This window comes from Nannospalax galili, unplaced genomic scaffold (assembly GCF_000622305.1).
Source record: "Nannospalax galili isolate Female #2095 unplaced genomic scaffold, S.galili_v1.0 scaffold503, whole genome shotgun sequence".
Taxonomy (NCBI): Eukaryota; Metazoa; Chordata; class Mammalia; order Rodentia; family Spalacidae; genus Nannospalax; species Nannospalax galili.
The window spans coordinates 682649-699250 of NW_008349770.1; the positions used below are offsets into that span (position 1 = coordinate 682649).

The following is a 16602-nucleotide window of genomic DNA, read 5'->3' on the forward strand; positions in this document are numbered from 1 at the left end:
ATGAAGCAAGTGAGGAGAGTTTATTTTGGTTCAGGGTTAAAGGGGAACATGGTGGCAGGAGCTGGGGGCGGCTGCTTGCTCACTTCTGTGTGGATCAGGCAGCAGGCTGGAGAGAAAGTGTGCCAGGTCAACTACAGAACCCACTCCCAGTGACTCATTTATTTCAGCTAACCTCATTGAACCTGTTAAGAGTTCCACATCCTACAAATGCTCTTCTGGCTGGAGACCAAGTCTTCAAACACACGAGTCTATAGGGCATATTTCCTATTCAAACCACATGCTTATAAAATGTGGACACACTCCACAGGTGTAAGGGAACAGTGGTTTGGTTTAACGGAATCTCTCTCTCTCTCTCTCTCTCTCTCCTCCCCCCCTCCTTCCCTCCCTCCCTCCCGTCCATTCTCCCTTCCAAACTGGACAGGGCAAAATGGCAAAATGGCTGTTCTGAGTTTTGTTTTGATTTTTTTTTTTCATTGTGAGACAGGGTCTGACTCTGTAGCTCAGGGTAGCCCGGAACTTGTGGTGATACCCTGCTTCCAGCGTCCCCAGTGCTGGGATCACAGGCCTGAGCCAGCACGTGCGGCCTCACTTAAATTCTTGATATTCTAAAATCTCGACTCCCCATCCAGACTGATCTAATAATCTCCGCAAACGGCAGGGGGTGAGCTCCTGGGCCCAGCAAGCCATTTTGCCGTCCTGTGAAGACCCCTCCTGCATGCCTGGGCGCAGGGTAGCACTCTACAGCAGGTGTGGCCTTCCGTCCGTGCCCGGTCCCCTGGCACAGCGCCTGCACACAGGGACCCGTGCACCAGAGGCACCGGACGTGCCCCTCCTCCCCGACCTCCTCCTGCCTCGGCGCGCTCCAGGCCCGGTTCCCCCGCTAGTTCCCCCTTGCGAGGGTGCGGTTGCTCTGGAAACAGCGAGAAAAAACAAACTGGGCTCCCAGGGGACAGAACGAGTCCCACAGAGGAAACTAACGGCGGCGGGAGGACCGGCGCTAGCGACGCGTGGCCGCCCGGGGCCACCGGCCGCACTTGAACCCCGCCCCGCCCGCCGCGCCTCGCCTCGCCCCTGCGCCCGCCACTGTGGGTAGGTGCCCGGCGCCCCAGCCCGCGGCTCCCCAGCCCAGGGTTGTCCTCCGTTCCCTGGACACCCGCCGGGCGGCGCTGGCTAGTAGGCGGCCCAGCCTCGGGAGCCTCTCTCGGTGCACTTAATTTAATTTACTACTTATTTCTTTAGTTTTCCGAGGCAGGGTCTCGGAAGCCCAGGCTGGCCTGGAACGCACTGCGAAGCCCAGGCTGGCCTGGAACGCACTGCGAAGCCCAGGCTGGCCTGGAACCCACTGCCAAGCCCAGGCTGGCCTGGAACTCGACGCAGTCCTCCTGCCTCAGCCTCTCCAGGGCTGTGATGCCCGCGTGCGCCGCCACGCCCACCTCGCCCACCTGCCTTTGGGGTCCCGCTGGGACCTGAGCGGCTTTATCGCGGGAGTAAATGAGAGCTGGAGATGAGGGCGTGGAGACCAGGGGAAAGGACGCTGCGGAGGGGATGAGTGAATGACGTGTGCGCGCTGGAGTGTACGTGCATGTGTGCGCTTGAGTGTACGCATATATGTGCGTGTGTATGTGCGCTCCTGAACACGTGTGCGTGTGTGCGTGCACGTGTGCACTCGAGTGTGCGCACTTTGGTGCGTATGTATGTGCGCTCTTGAGCGTCTGCGTGTGTGCGCCAGCGCCCAGCTCCCTCCCCGGTGCTCCGCAGGGTGTGAAGCCGCGCGCACCTGGACGCCGGCGCAGGTGGGGCGGGTGCGCCCGCGAGCGTTGATTGGCCGAGCGCGCGGAGGTGCAGCGCTCGACCTTCCCGGGCTTTGACCGAGGTCTGGGGCTGGACCGGCGCGGGGCGGTCCCTTCACCGGGTCCTCTCCTTGGTGCAGGAGGCGGCCGGCCGGAGCGGACCGGGAGGATGAGCGGCCCCGGCGCGCGGTCCAGCCACCTGTCGCAGCCGGTGGTGAAGAGCGTGCTGGTGTACCGCAACGGGGACCCCTTCTTCGCGGGGCGCCGCGTGGTCATCCACGAGAAGAAGGTGACCAGCTTCGACGTCTTCCTCAAGGAGGTGACGGGCGGCGTGCAGGCGCCCTTTGGGGCGGTCAGGAACATCTACACGCCCAGGACCGGCCACCGCATCCGGAAGCTGGACCAGATCGAGAGCGGGGGCAACTACGTGGCGGGCGGCCGGGAAGCCTTCAAGAAACTCAAGTGAGTGGGCGGTGCGCCCTCGGTGCGGGGTTCCGACTGTGCCGGGCACCCAGCGGCCTCGCGGGCGCAGCGTGAAACTGGAGAAGGGATTTCACTCCCTGGCCGCGGGTGCAGATTTAAAAGTGGCCAAACCACGGAGAAGCAACGGGATTTTGTTGTCCTTTTAGTTTTGAGGCAGGGTCTCTGTAGCCCAGGCTGGCCTGAAACTCAATATGTAGATCAGGCTAGCCTTGAACTCTTGGCAGTCCTCCTGCCTCAGTCCCCCAAGCGCTGGAATTAAGGCGTGAGCCAATATGCCTAGAATGGGATTCCTTAAAGAAAATACTCTCCTTTGCAAGGTTAACAACCAAGTGGACGCTTCCGCGTGGTCTGTTTGGCAGTTCCTTTTTTCTTCATTCTTTCTTACAGCCTTGCTTGCCCGTTTTGGTTTTTTCTGTTTCTAGTTGACAGGGTCTCTTGTAGCTCACACTGGCTTCGCGCTCATGGGCAGCTGAGGATGACCCTGGATTCCTGCTTCCACCTCCCAAGAGTGGGATTACGGGCTCGTGTTTGTTCTTAGAGTCCACCGCCTTTAGCTTAAATAAGGATTTTGTAAGGTGCTGCATGCTCTGTTCTCAGCGGAAGGGAAGCCGCTCAGTCTTCCCTGGGCACTGGGTATGTTCCTTTATCACCGGTAGAATACAGACAGCTTAGCTGGCTGCCCTCCTCCAAGAATGCTTGGAAAAGTTCTTTGACTTACTGAATTTGTGCACGTGTCTGTCTCCAGGAACCCACGGGCCACTTGCCTCAGGTCCCTGCAGGGAGCTCCCTCACAGTCTGCCCCTTAGCAACAGAGTTTAAGGTCTTTGGAGTGAACTAAGAGGAACAGACCTACCCCTCGTCTTTGGGGACTTTGGATCTAACCGGACTCAAACCTCACACTAGTAATTTTAATAGAAATCATAAATGGACAGGTGTAGTTAGAAAAGCAGTTACGTTTATGTGGGAGTTTTCAGCTGGGGCTTGGCAAGAGGGGACATCATAGGTTTGGTAAATTTTAAAGTTATGTGTGTATTTTAAGGTTTTACTGATACATACTTTAATAATATAAATTCATTTCAGTGATTCCCAGAGTTGTGAATCATCACTACATTCCTCACCTCCCTAAAGAAACAGACACCTCCTAACTCCCTCTTCCTTCTGTCATGGGATGGTCACTAATCTACTTCCTGTATCTGTGGAGCATTTGTAAGCACGGGCTTTTATGTCTGTTTGGTTTTCCCACTACAGTGCTTCCAAGCTTCTGTCACTGTGTGGCATCTGTCAGTGATGAATAATATTCCATAACATGGATGTAACATCTCCCTAATCCATTAAGCTCCTGATGGATGATTGACGTCTCGTTTTGGGGTTATTATGACCAAAGCTGTGAAAATTTGTTTACAAGTTTTCATCTCTCTTGGCTGTGTATCTACAAGTGAAATTGCCAAATCATATGGTAATTCTATATTGCACAGTTTTAAAAATACTATTTTCATTTTAATTTATGTATAGGAGTGTATTGTCTGCATGTATGTAAATGCACCCATGTCATGAAATACCCATGGGGGTTGGAAGAGGGTATTGGATACTCTGAAACTGGAGTTATGGATGGTTGTTAGCCACCACGTGGGTTCTGGGAATTGGACTTGGGTCCTTTGCAAGAGCAGTCAGTGCTCTTAACAGCTGATCTATCTAACCCCAATTCTGTGGTTTTTAAACAAAGTTTTAATTAAAACTTATCTTGGGCCCCAGGGTGGCAAAAATTAAAAAAAGACTTTACATAAATATACTGCCTATGATATGTTTCTAATTGTATAGAAACATTTCTTTTCAAACACCACTGGCAGTGTCCGATGTTGCCCTTGAGTTCTCTGTTGTACTAGGCGTTCTTATGAGGGTGCTGGCTACATCTGAGTTTATCTTAAATATACTTTAAGTCTAGAGAAAAAAGCTCAATGAAAGAAATTTAGAATTATTATTATTATTTTTTGTTTCTTTGAGACAGTCTCATGTAGTCCAGGTTGGTCTTGAACTCAGTATGTAGCCAAGGAAGACCTTGAACTCCCGATTTCCTGCATCTGTCTCCAGAGACTCAGAACTTCAGATAGAGGACATAGACTTAGCTAGCTTCTTTTGGCTGAGTCTTTGGGCAAGTCATTGGACTCGGCCACTCAGTTTCTCGTGTAAGGTAAATATGGTGTGTGGGGGAGCTGGGGATGTAGGTCAGTTGGCTGTTTGCCTAGCATGCACAAAGTCCCGAGTTCGATGCCCAGAACCCCATAAAGCTAGAAGTGTTGTCTCACATTTGTAATCTGAGCATTCAGGAGATAGAGGCAGGGGTTCATAACTTCAAAGTCATCCTCTGCCACACAGAAAGTTTGAGGCCAGCCTGGGACACTTGAGACCCTGTGTAAAAAAAGTAAAACCTATGGACATGAATGTGTTTCATAAATACTACCATATTTCATAAGTGTAAGGCATCTGTATGTACAGTGTATATACAGTTTTATATATATAAAAATTAAATAATTTCCATAGCTATGTGTAGTGGGACATGCCTGCAGTCCTAGCAGTTGGGAGGCTGAGGCAGGAGGATTAGGGGGTTTAAGGCCAGCCTGGACTTTGAACATCTGTCTTGAAGAACAACAGCAACAAACCAAGAAAAAAAATTTACTTAATTTTATGGGAATGGAGATCTGGTTCAGAATCTTTGAGCAGCTGAAAGGTGTGGACTCACTTTAGTCCTTCATGGTATGAACTCACAGGATGAAAAGGTACCACTCCAAGCCAGGTACAACATGCTCTTCAAACCACTTCTTATCTGTATACAGATATTTGTAGGGTTATTTATTCTTTTAATTCACACATACACAAAAATTGAGTTTGTTAGTGCGGTGCCTGTGATTAGTGTTCTGTGCTGACAAATGACTAGTTTATCATATTTGTCTTTGGGTAGCAGTACGATGGTTCTAACGATTGATGGTAAGTTTTAAGTGTTGACTGTGTTTGAGGCTTAGAACTGTATGTTTGTATAACACATGAAGCAACTGACCAAATAAAAGAGAGTCTAAAAAGTGTTGAGGATCATTTGTGGGTTTTCACAAATCTTTACAAAAACTTTGACCCTGAATGATGTTGGGGAAGAAAGCAAAATATTTTTCAAATAGAAGTGATTAAATTCCTACAGATTTTCCTTTCACTTAGATATTTCTAATAGTTTTGAAACATCTTTAGAGTTCAGGTAGCTTTTAAACTCATTTACAGCAGAAACCTTTAGGGAGTATTTTTGCAAAACTTTTCTTGGGGGACCAACAAGATGTCTCGGTGGGTAAAGGTACTTTCTGTGCAAGCCTGTGAAGACCCGAGTTTGATTCCTGGAACCCGTGTAGAGGTGGAAGGAGAGAACTGACTTCACAAAGTTGTCCTCTGACCTCCACATATGTGCTGTAGCCTTCACATGACCAAACACACACACACACACACTTAAAACAAACTTCTGACATATTTTTGTTCTTCTCTAACCTCTGTTAATCTGTTAGGTCAGAGATACTTAGAACTTAAAACAGAAGACATCCCTGCACATGGCAGAATATTTTAGATTAGTCTAGAAATACCTCCAGTAAATTCACCAAAGACCCACTTCATTGCTGCCGTCAGTTGTTTGCACTGTCTCATGGAACTTCTGTTTACACAGGTAGATGTAGTCTAGTTTTCATATTGATTAACTAACACATTCTCTCCAAAAAATCAGACAGCATCAGACATAATGAATGCCAAAGTTAATTCCAAAATGTAAACTATTTTTGGTGACATCTTGTCAACTGTAGCAGTTGATATAATAGACCTATCTTTGTCTCAATTCATGGTTACAAATTAGATACTAGATTATAAATAGCATTTAAATTAGGTTTATACATGTATATTTAAAAATTACGTTTGTGTATAGCACAGTTTAGGGACCATTTAAAACTGGAAGCAGGTCACAATGATGGGTTAATCCCTAGAAATTGGCAAAGACATCACATTTTCATATGTTATGCAACAGCTAATGAATGATCACTAGTTAGTATGTGTAATAAATGGCAGGGGCTAATAAGGTCTCAGAGGTTAAGTAGCATACCCATCTGTGCGCAAGCTGAGCCAGTGCCCAAGCTGTCCCACATGGCTGGGCACGTCTGTATCACTGGGGAAACGAAACTCAGCCTTTCCTAGGCCTTACTGTACTGCAGGTTTTCACGGTTTCCTTTTGACCTAACACCTGTGACCAGTGGAATCACTAAGCTCTTTTACAAATGAGCCATTTACAGAAGTCACAGAACAAACAGAGTTACATTACATAGCTGGGATGCAGGTCAATCTGTAGAGTGCTTATATAATGTTCCCAATGTACCCAAAGGCCCAGGTTCAATCCCCAGCACTACACAAAGCCTGTAATCCCAGCGCTAGGGAGGTAGAAGCAGAAAGCACAATGATTGTAAGTTCAAGGTCATCCTCGGCTGCATAGTGAGTTCAAAGCCAGCCTGGGATATATAAAACCCTGGAGAGAGAGAGGGGGAGGGGGAGGGGGAGGGGGAGGAGGCGGAGGCGCTATAGAGCAAGCGACTACTTGTAAGGGAAGAAATGCTTTCTAACTGGTGTGTATTTCCAAGACTTCAATCCCCTTGAGGTCCAGGCGGCTGACTCAGCTCTGGTTGGTGAGGCCTAACCACCTAGGTTCTTGCTCCTCTGATACCTACCAATTTCTGCTTCAGATTTACACACTTCCTATGATTGGCTTTACTTTTTAATAATGCTTAAAGTTTTTATGTATCTGACTTCAAACCTGCAAAAGCAACCCTTATTTTTTTTTTTTCCCTCCAGTTACTTGGACATAGGAGAAATCAAGAAAAGACCAGTGGAAGTTGTTAATACTGAGGTAATGCAAAATCTCTTTTGGAAGTTTAAATAAATGCCATTTTAGTTTTTTTAAATAGTAAGTCTGAGATATGAGCAACATTCTAATGATTTGAGTTCTTAATTGTGTATAAATTGGGCACTACATGTTTTAAGGATTAGGGGATCCTTTGTGTGGGGGCCATTTTTGGAAATGAAGAGATTGATTGAGTATAAGTCCACAGGTATGTAGGACTAGCTGAAACACGTTCTTTTAAAAATATTTTATTATTTTAATTTTATGTATATGAGCATATCCCTGCATGTAAGTGCACCTGTGTCGTGCAGTGCCCGAGGAGGTCAGAAGAGGGTGTCAGATCCCCTCAACAGAGTGTCAGATGGGTGTACGAACAGTTGTTAGCTGCCATATGGGTTCTGGGAATCGAATCCAGGTCCTCTGTAAGAGCAGCCAGTGCTCTTAACTGCTGAGCCATCTCCAGCCCTGCAATTTGTTCTTATTTTCCTGTTTTCTCCCTTTGTATATTCTCTAGCTGAGAGTTCCACAAAATCTCCCTGTTCAGTGTGGGAAGACTGAATACTGTTAGATCAATCTCTGCTTGAAGTCTGTGATGAGTGTCTGCAGAGATGGCCCAGGGGTTAAGAGCACTTGCTGCTCTTGTACAGGACCAGGGTTCGATTTCCAACACTCACATGGCAGCTTACAATGGTCTGTGACTCCTGTTTCAGGGGTTCTGATGCCCTCTTCTGGCCTCCACAGGCTCTGCACACACATGGTGCCTATACATACATGTAGACAAAACACTCATACACATAAAAAATTAAAAAGGATTTTTTAAAAGTTCACAGCTAATCCTCTCTTGCTCCTGATAGCTCAGTGTTTGAAGCAGGCACACTGCTGCCTGAGGCTCTCCAGGACAGGCAGTCACATGTTGGACTTGCTGGGGTGTCAGAAAACCACGTCCACCTTGACTTCATTAACTTTCTATTGTGTATAGTCAGCACACCCTCACAGGAAGAGTGAAGGTTCCTCTGGTGAGCTATGTAACCAGAGCACCACCATCTATACTGCTTATGAAAGCCTGCTGGAACCTGTAGTAATCTTAGGGTTCATTTCTTGGTCTGTGGGTGAAGCAATCAGTTAAAAACAAAGGCAAGACAGTAGCATGAAGTGTTTCAGTGAGGCGGGGACAGCTGCAGTTCGACTGGACCCTACCCTCCAGCCCAGGGAACCCTCTTCCCACTTAGGAAGAAGAAATGGGTACTGGCGATGTAGAAAAGCCATGAGGCCCAGAGTCCAAACCCCAGAGAGCCTCTCTTATCCTCTCCCCACTTCCTGTCTCATTTTGTATACTCACACAAGGCCAATGAGGTCCCTTACAGAAAATACTAATTGTGCAATACTTGCAGTTAAACTGCAGCATGTGAGGTTAAAGTCACTGTTCAAGTGATTTACACAAGAGGTGCAGTTTCCAGGTCTTGTTTAAAATCATATTTTTACTTGTCTTTTGGTTTTCAATGCATGTCAAGTTGATTATCCACGAAAGCAGCCTCACGGCTTACAGTAGACAATGGTACACATGTCCCAGGTTGTGCTCATGTGACAGCTGAAGAATGGGCAGCGGTGGGGGCTGGACTCAGCAGAAAGTCGGGATTAGTGAATTAGATGCGGACATGATTCTGTCTCGAGGGCACACACCTGTTTGAAGAAGGCCTCCTGGCATGAATCAGCAATAGCACAGGCTGTGTGCAGAGCTGTGAGTTCCCAAGTGAGGCTGGGCTGCGCTGCCTCTGGTCTCCAGTATCTTGATGAGGCCATTGCTCCTAGTAAAGTACAACAGGCATGAAACAGAGTCATTGAAAATACCTTTTCCGTGCCAGGCGTGACGTTGCACACATGTGATCCCAGCACTCAGAAGGCTGAGGCAGGAGCATCAGGAGTCATCGAGGTCATCCTCAGCTACATCGTTAGACTGAGGCCAGTTGGGGTTAAATGAGATCCTAACTCATAAAATCAACATAAAAATCCCAACTCAAATCAAGCAAACAAAACCAAAACAGTAAAACCATTTTCTTTTAAAGATACCTTCAGTAGCAGAACAGACACTAGTTACTGACTTGCTAGTTGTGTCTACTTTGGCAGTGACCATCATTTTCTCCTTACTTTAGGCCTATGCGTAAGCCACAAGCTCAATGTTCTGGTTTCTGTTTTTTATGTGTGTGTGTATGTGTGTGCACATGTGTGTGCAATGTGGTGACCAGAGATCGATCAATGTCTGGTGTCTTCAGTCTTCACATTTATTTGTTTGTTTGTCTTTTTGAGACAGGGTCTTCCTATAGCCCCAGCTGGCCTGGAACTCACTATGTAGACCAGGTTGGCCTTGAACTCACAGAAATCCACCTGCCTCTGCCTCCCGAGTGCTGGGATCAAAGGCACGTGCTACCATGCCTGGCTCCACCTTTATTTTTATTCAATATTTTATTATTTTTATTTTGTGTGTATGAGTGTATGACTGCATGTGTGTGTGTAAGTGCACCCATGTCATGTAATGCCCAAGGAGGTCAGAAGAGGGTGTCAGATCCCCTGGAATTGGAGTTTTCAGATGGTCGTTAGCCACCATATGGGTGCTGGGAATCAAACCCAGGTCCTCTCCAAGAGCAGTCAGTGCTCTTAACTGCTGAGCCATCTCTCCAGCCCTCTCCATCTTTATTTTTGAGGCAGGGCCTTTCATTGAACCCAGAGCTCATGAATTCAGCTAGGCTGGCTGCCTGTGTCCACACTGTACCTCTCATCTGCCTCCGCCCTGCCCCCCAGTACTGGGGTTACGGAGGCATGGCACTCTGTCCAGCTTTTGTGTGGGTTCTGGGGATCCGAAGGACCCCTGCACTTGCTTGGCAGGCCCGTGGAAGAATAAGCCCCCTCCCTAGTCCCGTCCTTCCCTCCTGCTCCGCTGCACCCCTTCCCTCTCAGTCCTTTCCCACAGAGCCTTCCAGGGGGGATGAAAAGAGGAGATGGGGAGAGAGGAGAAGCATCTGCCCATGGTCAGAGCACACCCTGCACCCAACCCTGCTGCTTACCTAGCTCTCCGGCTTTCCTCCCAGCATAGACAGCGGTTGTACCCATTTCTGACCTTTTGTGCTCTTGGTCTTGACCTTCAGCACAGACGCTCTGTGCCACACAATCTATACCGTGACCCTCAGTGTGTCTGAACAAGCACAGCCTCTACTTTCATTGCCAGAAATGGAGCCTTTCAGTTCCTGGCATCCCCAAAGGGAACCTAGGCAGGCTTGTCCTCAGACACACGGCTTTCATGTCTCTACAGCGTTGCTAGTCTGTCTCCTTCAATCATTGCTTTACTTCCTTTCTATGCATTTTCTTCTTTTTAAAGATTTATTTTTAATTTTTAATTATGTGTCTGTGTGTGGGCTTGTGTATGGGTTGTGCACATGCATATAGATGTCCTCTGAGGCCAGAGGTAGCAGATCCTCCTGGAGCTGTTGTTATAGGGGTTGTGAGCTGGCGTCTCTGGGCTCGGAATGGAACTCTGGTCCTCTGCAAGAACACTATGTACTCAGGCGCAGCGCCATCTCTCCAGCCCTTCAAAGTCTAGTTTTGCAAAGCTCATCTTGCCTCCTTTATGTTTATGGACATTTGCACCCAGGGCACGCACCTCTCCCTGGTGTGATTGCTCTTGGTTTCAGCTCGCTTGGTCCCTTGGAGATTCCATGCACTCGCTGAAATCTCAGCTGTGTAGAAGGAACTGAGTTTCCTGCAGGATAGATGTGAACGTGGCAAGACTTGTCAATGTAGTTAGGCTGCTTGTCAAGTAGAAGTCCCGAGAACTCTTTGCCAAGAAATAACCGTGGTTCCAGGGAGAGTCCATAATGAGGAAGGGGGTGTGGCGGCAGGAGGCAACTGGAGCAGAAAGCCAAGCCAGCACATCTTCAAGCAGGACACAGGAAGCAGAGAGCGCTCCTTTTGGTACATTTTTATTCCATCTGTTTATTTCTTTGTGTCTGGTGGGGGGCACACATGCACAGCACCCATGTGGAGGTCAGAGAACAACTTGTCGGTGGGGAGTCAGTTCTGTCCTTCCAGCAAGTGGACCCTGAGGATGTGGAACTCGGGCTGTCAGCTCAGTGGCACGTGCCTTCACCCACCCAGTCATCTCACTGGCCCCCATGGATTTACTTTGCGTGATTCCAGTGACCGTGGTTGACCTCGGCACACACGTTTTGGGTGTTGAATTCCAGCAGTTCTAACTTGTGTTCTGTTGTGAGCAGTGTGATGTCTGGATCCATGCCTTGGTCAGCACATCCCTGCTGCGTGTCCCACCTGCCTGTTAACCTTGCAGCAGCTGTTTGGATGATCAGAACGATGGTCTCAGTACTGCGGTGTTTGTTTGAGTAAATAAAGTCCCCAAGTACATGAATAGTGAAGTTGGAAACTTAGTTATGCCAAAGAGACTCCAAAGTACTGTATGTAAGTGAAAATAGGAACGTCATGTGATTTTTATTACACAGGTCAGACATGGTGGTGCACACCTTTAGTCTCAGCACTGAGGCGGGGGGGCAGAAGCAGGCAAATCTCTGTGAGTTTAGGCTGACCAGGGCTATGTAGTGAGATCCTGTTTCAAAAAAAATTTTTTTAATTATACTATGTGGTTACAAATGTTCCATTTTCTTATAATTATGACTCTCTTATGGTGACGATGCTTAGTGAAGACAGGGCCTGCCCAGTCTGGTACTGTCTGTGGTTTCAGATGTTCATAAGAAGTCTTGGGCTGCACCCCTCTTTGGATAAGGGGGATACTGTGTTGCTGTTTAAGGTAAAGCACAAGAGAAAAAAGGTTTGTAGACCGCTCTGAGACCCCAACTCTCGTGTGCACAAATCTTGCCATGGAGGAGAACCTGTCTCCCACAAATGGCTTATGATCAAATCTTTGGAATTTGGTAAGCTTGTAGATTAGAGGACTATGTTCAAAACTCAAGAACAGGCTTGGTAGTTGTGCTGGATACTTTAATTGTCAACCTGACACACCTGGGTAGAGGGAGCCTCAACTGGGGAATTTCCTCTATTGGACTGGCCTGTGGCATGTCTGTGGGGCATCTTCTTGATTGTTGAGTGATGTGGGAGGGTCCAGCCTGCTGTGGGTGGTGCCACCACTGGGCAGGTGGGCCTGTGTTGCATAAGAAAGCAGGTTGAGAGCCGGATATGGTGGCACATGACTTGAATCTCAGCACTTGGGAGGCAGAGGCAGACGATCTCTGTGAGTTCAAGGCCAGCCTGGTCTACATAGTGAGTTCCAGGACAGCTGGGGCTTCAGGGAGACCCTGTCTCAAAAAGACCAGGCTGAGCATGGGTCAGGGGAGCAAGCCAGTCAGCTCCTGCTTCCAGGTTCCTGCCCTGAGTTCCTACCTTGGGCTCCCTGATGAGCTGTGACCTGGGAGATGTAAAACAAATAAACCCTTTCCTCCCCAGGTTGGTACTGGTCAGTGTTTTTATCACAGCAATTGAAGGATAAGTAGGACGGTAGTCTTTCACAGAGAGTCTGAATCTGTTTTCCTGGTCCTTCTGTGTTAGTGTTTGTGGAGTACAGGCTATATAAGACTTACTCATGACCCATTATTTCTGGGTAGAAAACATGGGGGTGGGCGGGCATCAGTGACAACTGTGAAGTGGGTCTAGAACAAGAATACAGAGTTTAGGCTGGGCATGGTGGTATACCTCTGTAGTCCCAGCACTCGGGAGGCAGAGGCAGGCGGTATCTGTGAGTTCAAGGCCAGCTTGGTCTACATAGTGAGTTCCAGGACAGCTGGGGCTACAGGAAGACCCTGTCTCAAAAAGACCAAACAAAAAAAAAAAAAAAAAAAAAAAGAATACAGAGCTTGGGATCCTGGAGTTGCTTCAAAGGAAAGTGTCAGTGTGATAGTAATACACAAAGTATCCTTGGAGGACGGATCGCTGTGAAGGAAGAGGAGAGTCCTTGTAGAGAACATTTCCTTCAAATCTGAAGTAACTTCATATAGTCTTGAGTTTTCAATGCTGTGCTTGTGTAGTAAGAGCCGCCACAGCCCAGCGCATGGTCCATTTTCCTTGTGCTTTTAGCTACAGCAAGGCCCCTGCATTTCTTCGGGGTTTTGCAGAGTGTAGGGTGGGTCTTGGCCACTGTAGCTGGACCCCCCCCCAGGGGTGCTAGGACTTAGCATTCCTGTCCAGCTCCCAGAGCCTCGCTGGAGACTGTGGTACCCTGTGGCTGCTCTTTAGATAGAGATTTGGCAGAGTGGTGCCTGTGTGCTGGCTGTAGGTGGTGGTCACTACAACATGCCTGCTGGTGCTTCTCCATCCACAAGCTCATTGTTTTTGTCTCTCTGTGGATGTACACATGTGCAGGTGTATGTGTGTGCATGTGTATATGTGTACATGTAAGTGCACACATGTATGTATGTGCAGGTGTGTGTGTGTGTGTGTGTGTGTGTGTGTGTGGAGGACAGGGGCAGCGTCAAGTGTCTTCCCTGATTGCTCTTTATCTTACTTTTGCAGACACGGTCTCTCAGTGAACCTGTGGCTTGGCCAGTGACCAGGAATCCCCCGTCTCTGCCTTCCCAGCACTGGGGTTACAGACTTATACAAACTTGGGTCCTCAAGCTTGTGTGGCAAGCACTTTACTGACGGAGCTACCTCTCAGCTCCAAGAGGCACAGGAAGGGCAGCCAGCGCTGTGCCTGTTCTTTGGCGACCCTATCATGGGGTCAGAAAGAGGCGGAGCTAGGCTTCTTTACTAACCTGAAAGGTGCACATGGTACTGCTTCATGACTAGGGTAATAGGGGGAACCTGGAGGGGCGGATACAGAGGAGAAAGGCGGAGGAGAGGACGAGGAAGGTGATGTTGGTGGATTCGATCTGCTTCAGAGTGGAAGCGCTGCGCAGCAGCTGAGTGGACTCCCTGTGCCTCTCACACACAGGCCCTGTCTTGCTAGGAGGCCTCCCAGGCTGCCCTGTGCTCGCACCTCTGCCACCCCCGTCTCTGCCCCACCGCGCTGGTGTTGATGGAGACCCTGGCAGCCGTCTGCTTCCCGGGCCTCTCCTTTTGTCCTTCTCTCCTCTCAACCCAGTTTCAGACCTCATCCTAGGGTCCCATGTCCAAGTCACCTTGCTTCGTCCTTCCTTCAGCAATCTGTGGGAGCGCCCTGTTGTCGCACAGCCAGCCCTTCCCGCAGTGCCAGCCCTCGGGGTTCTCGACCCCTTCCCGCAGTGCCAGCCCTCGGGGTTCTCGACCCCTTCCCGCAGTGCCAGCCCTCGGGGTTCTCGACCCCTTCCCGCAGTGCCAGCCCTCGGGGTTCTCGGCCCCTTCCCGCAGTGCCAGCCCTCGGGGTTCTCGGCCCCTTCCCGCAGTGCCAGCCCTCGGGGTTCTCGGCCCCTTCCCGCAGTGCCAGCCCTCGGGGTTCTCGGCCCCTTCCCGCAGTGCCAGCCCTCGGGGTTCTCGGCCCCTTCCCGCAGTGCCAGCCCTCGGGGTTCTCGGCCCCTTCCCGCAGTGCCAGCCCTCGGGGTTCTCGGCCCCTTCCCGCAGTGCCAGCCCTCGGGGTTCTCGGCCCCTTCCCGCAGTGCCAGCCCTCGGGGTTCTCGGCCCCTTCCCGCAGTGCCAGCCCTCGGGGTTCTCGGCCCCTTCCCGCAGTGCCAGCCCTCGGGGTTCTCGGCCCCTTCCCGCAGTGCCAGCCCTCGGGGTTCTCGGCCCCTTCCCGCAGTGCCAGCCCTCGGGGTTCTCGGCCCCTTCCCGCAGTGCCAGCCCTCGGGGTTCTCGGCCCCTTCCCGCAGTGCCAGCCCTCGGGGTTCTCGGCCCCTTCCCGCAGTGCCAGCCCTCGGGGTTCTCGGCCCCTTCCCGCAGTGCCAGCCCTCGGGGTTCTCGGCCCCTTCCCGCAGTGCCAGCCCTCGGGGTTCTCGGCCCCTTCCCGCAGTGCCAGCCCTCGGGGTTCTCGGCCCCTTCCCGCAGTGCCAGCCCTCGGGGTTCTCGGCCCCTTCCCGCAGTGCCAGCCCTCGGGGTTCTCGACCCCTTCCCGCAGTGCCAGCCCTCGTGAGCTCGGGGCTCTCTACCCCTTCCCGCAGTGCCAGCCCTCATGAGCTCAGGGTTCTCTACCCCTTCCCGCAGTGCCAGCCCTCGTGAGCTCTCTACCCCTTCCCGCAGTGCCAGCCCTCATGAGCTCGGGGTTCTCGACCCCTTGCTTTAGCTGCATGTGGTTTCCGCTTTTCTCTTATCCGCATTCCTTCCTCGTGGCTGACTGCCAGTGAGACACCACACGGATAAATGAACAAGACGCACACGGCCTCTTACCCTCAGGAATTTGCAGAGAGCTGGATGAGCAGCTCTAGGATTCAGTTTACAAAGGATTCGGTAGATGCAGTTGTTAAGCTGTGTGGTTCAGGTGTGTCATGTTGCTTCAAAGCCATCTGAGACTTCTTCCAATGGAAGCGTCAATCACACCTAGAGATGTAGATGCCACTCCTGTGCTCCACACCACCCCTGTGGAGAGTCTTCCAGGTCATGACAGTCTTAGAGTACCGTCCGTTTTAGCAAGAAGCAGGCTTGGCACACAATGTATTCAGAGGGAGAGAATGGGCTGCTTAGTTCCAGAGCATTCAGGATGTCCTGGGAGCTGTGTCGGGTGTTGTGTATGTACTGAATTCTTCATGGTCTTGTTCTTTAGGAGTTTAGAATCTGGAGGACACAGAGAAGTCAGTCAACGCTGTTGGTTGCTTTTCTTGTTCCTGTAACCAAATACTTTGCAAGAAGTAAGTTAAGGGGGTTTATTTTGTCTCACTGTTTGGGGCTACAGCCCATCATGATGGGGGAAGGCATTGGAGCAGGGGTTCATGATGATGGGAGCACTGGGTTGAGACTTCTGTACCACCTCACACCCCATGGAACATGCCCTGCACCAGCATCTTCTCTAGCCAGGCTCCACCGCCTACAGGTCCCACAACCCCCCACGACAGCGCTACCAGTGGTGACCAGGGCCTGTTCAAATGACACCAGCTACAGTTCTCCCAGGGGCATGTGCGCCTGGCTAGACGTGTGTGGAGAGGCCTGGGGAAGAGGAAATTATATAATACCTCTGAAAGAGAGGGAGAAAGTCAGCCTGGAAGGAGGAGAGAAGAGGCAGCCTGTGCCCATCAAGTTTGGAGGCTAGGCAGGCAGAAGGCCACCTGAGCACCAGTGGGAAGGTGTGGTGTAGTGCGTGTGCGTGTGTGTGTATCCCACTGTGCAGCAGCTGTGCAGCCCCTTCAGGCCCCTCTCTGGGTGGTTATCCAGCTGCCTTCTTACTGTTCACACTCCCAGACTGCTTTGCTGCTTCTGAAGTTTAACTGCTGACCCACCTTCCCCTCAGAGCAACCTCCATCAACCCCCACTTCGCATCGCTCCTCAGAAACAGCAACCAATCCA

General features: G+C 50.2%; 1 protein-coding gene across 1 annotated transcript in view; it reads left to right on the plus strand.

The window, feature by feature from the left end:
* Window positions 1-1828: 1828 nt before the first annotated feature.
* The window catches only part of Dcdc2 (doublecortin domain containing 2), a 164549-nt gene continuing 149775 nt past the window's right edge, over window positions 1829-16602 (plus strand). The window contains exons 1-2 of the mRNA XM_008847100.3: window positions 1829-2252; window positions 7134-7188. Coding sequence (XP_008845322.1) covers window positions 1960-2252; window positions 7134-7188 — 348 coding nt within the window. The 5' untranslated portion in view covers window positions 1829-1959. The remainder of the gene's footprint in view (window positions 2253-7133; window positions 7189-16602) is intronic.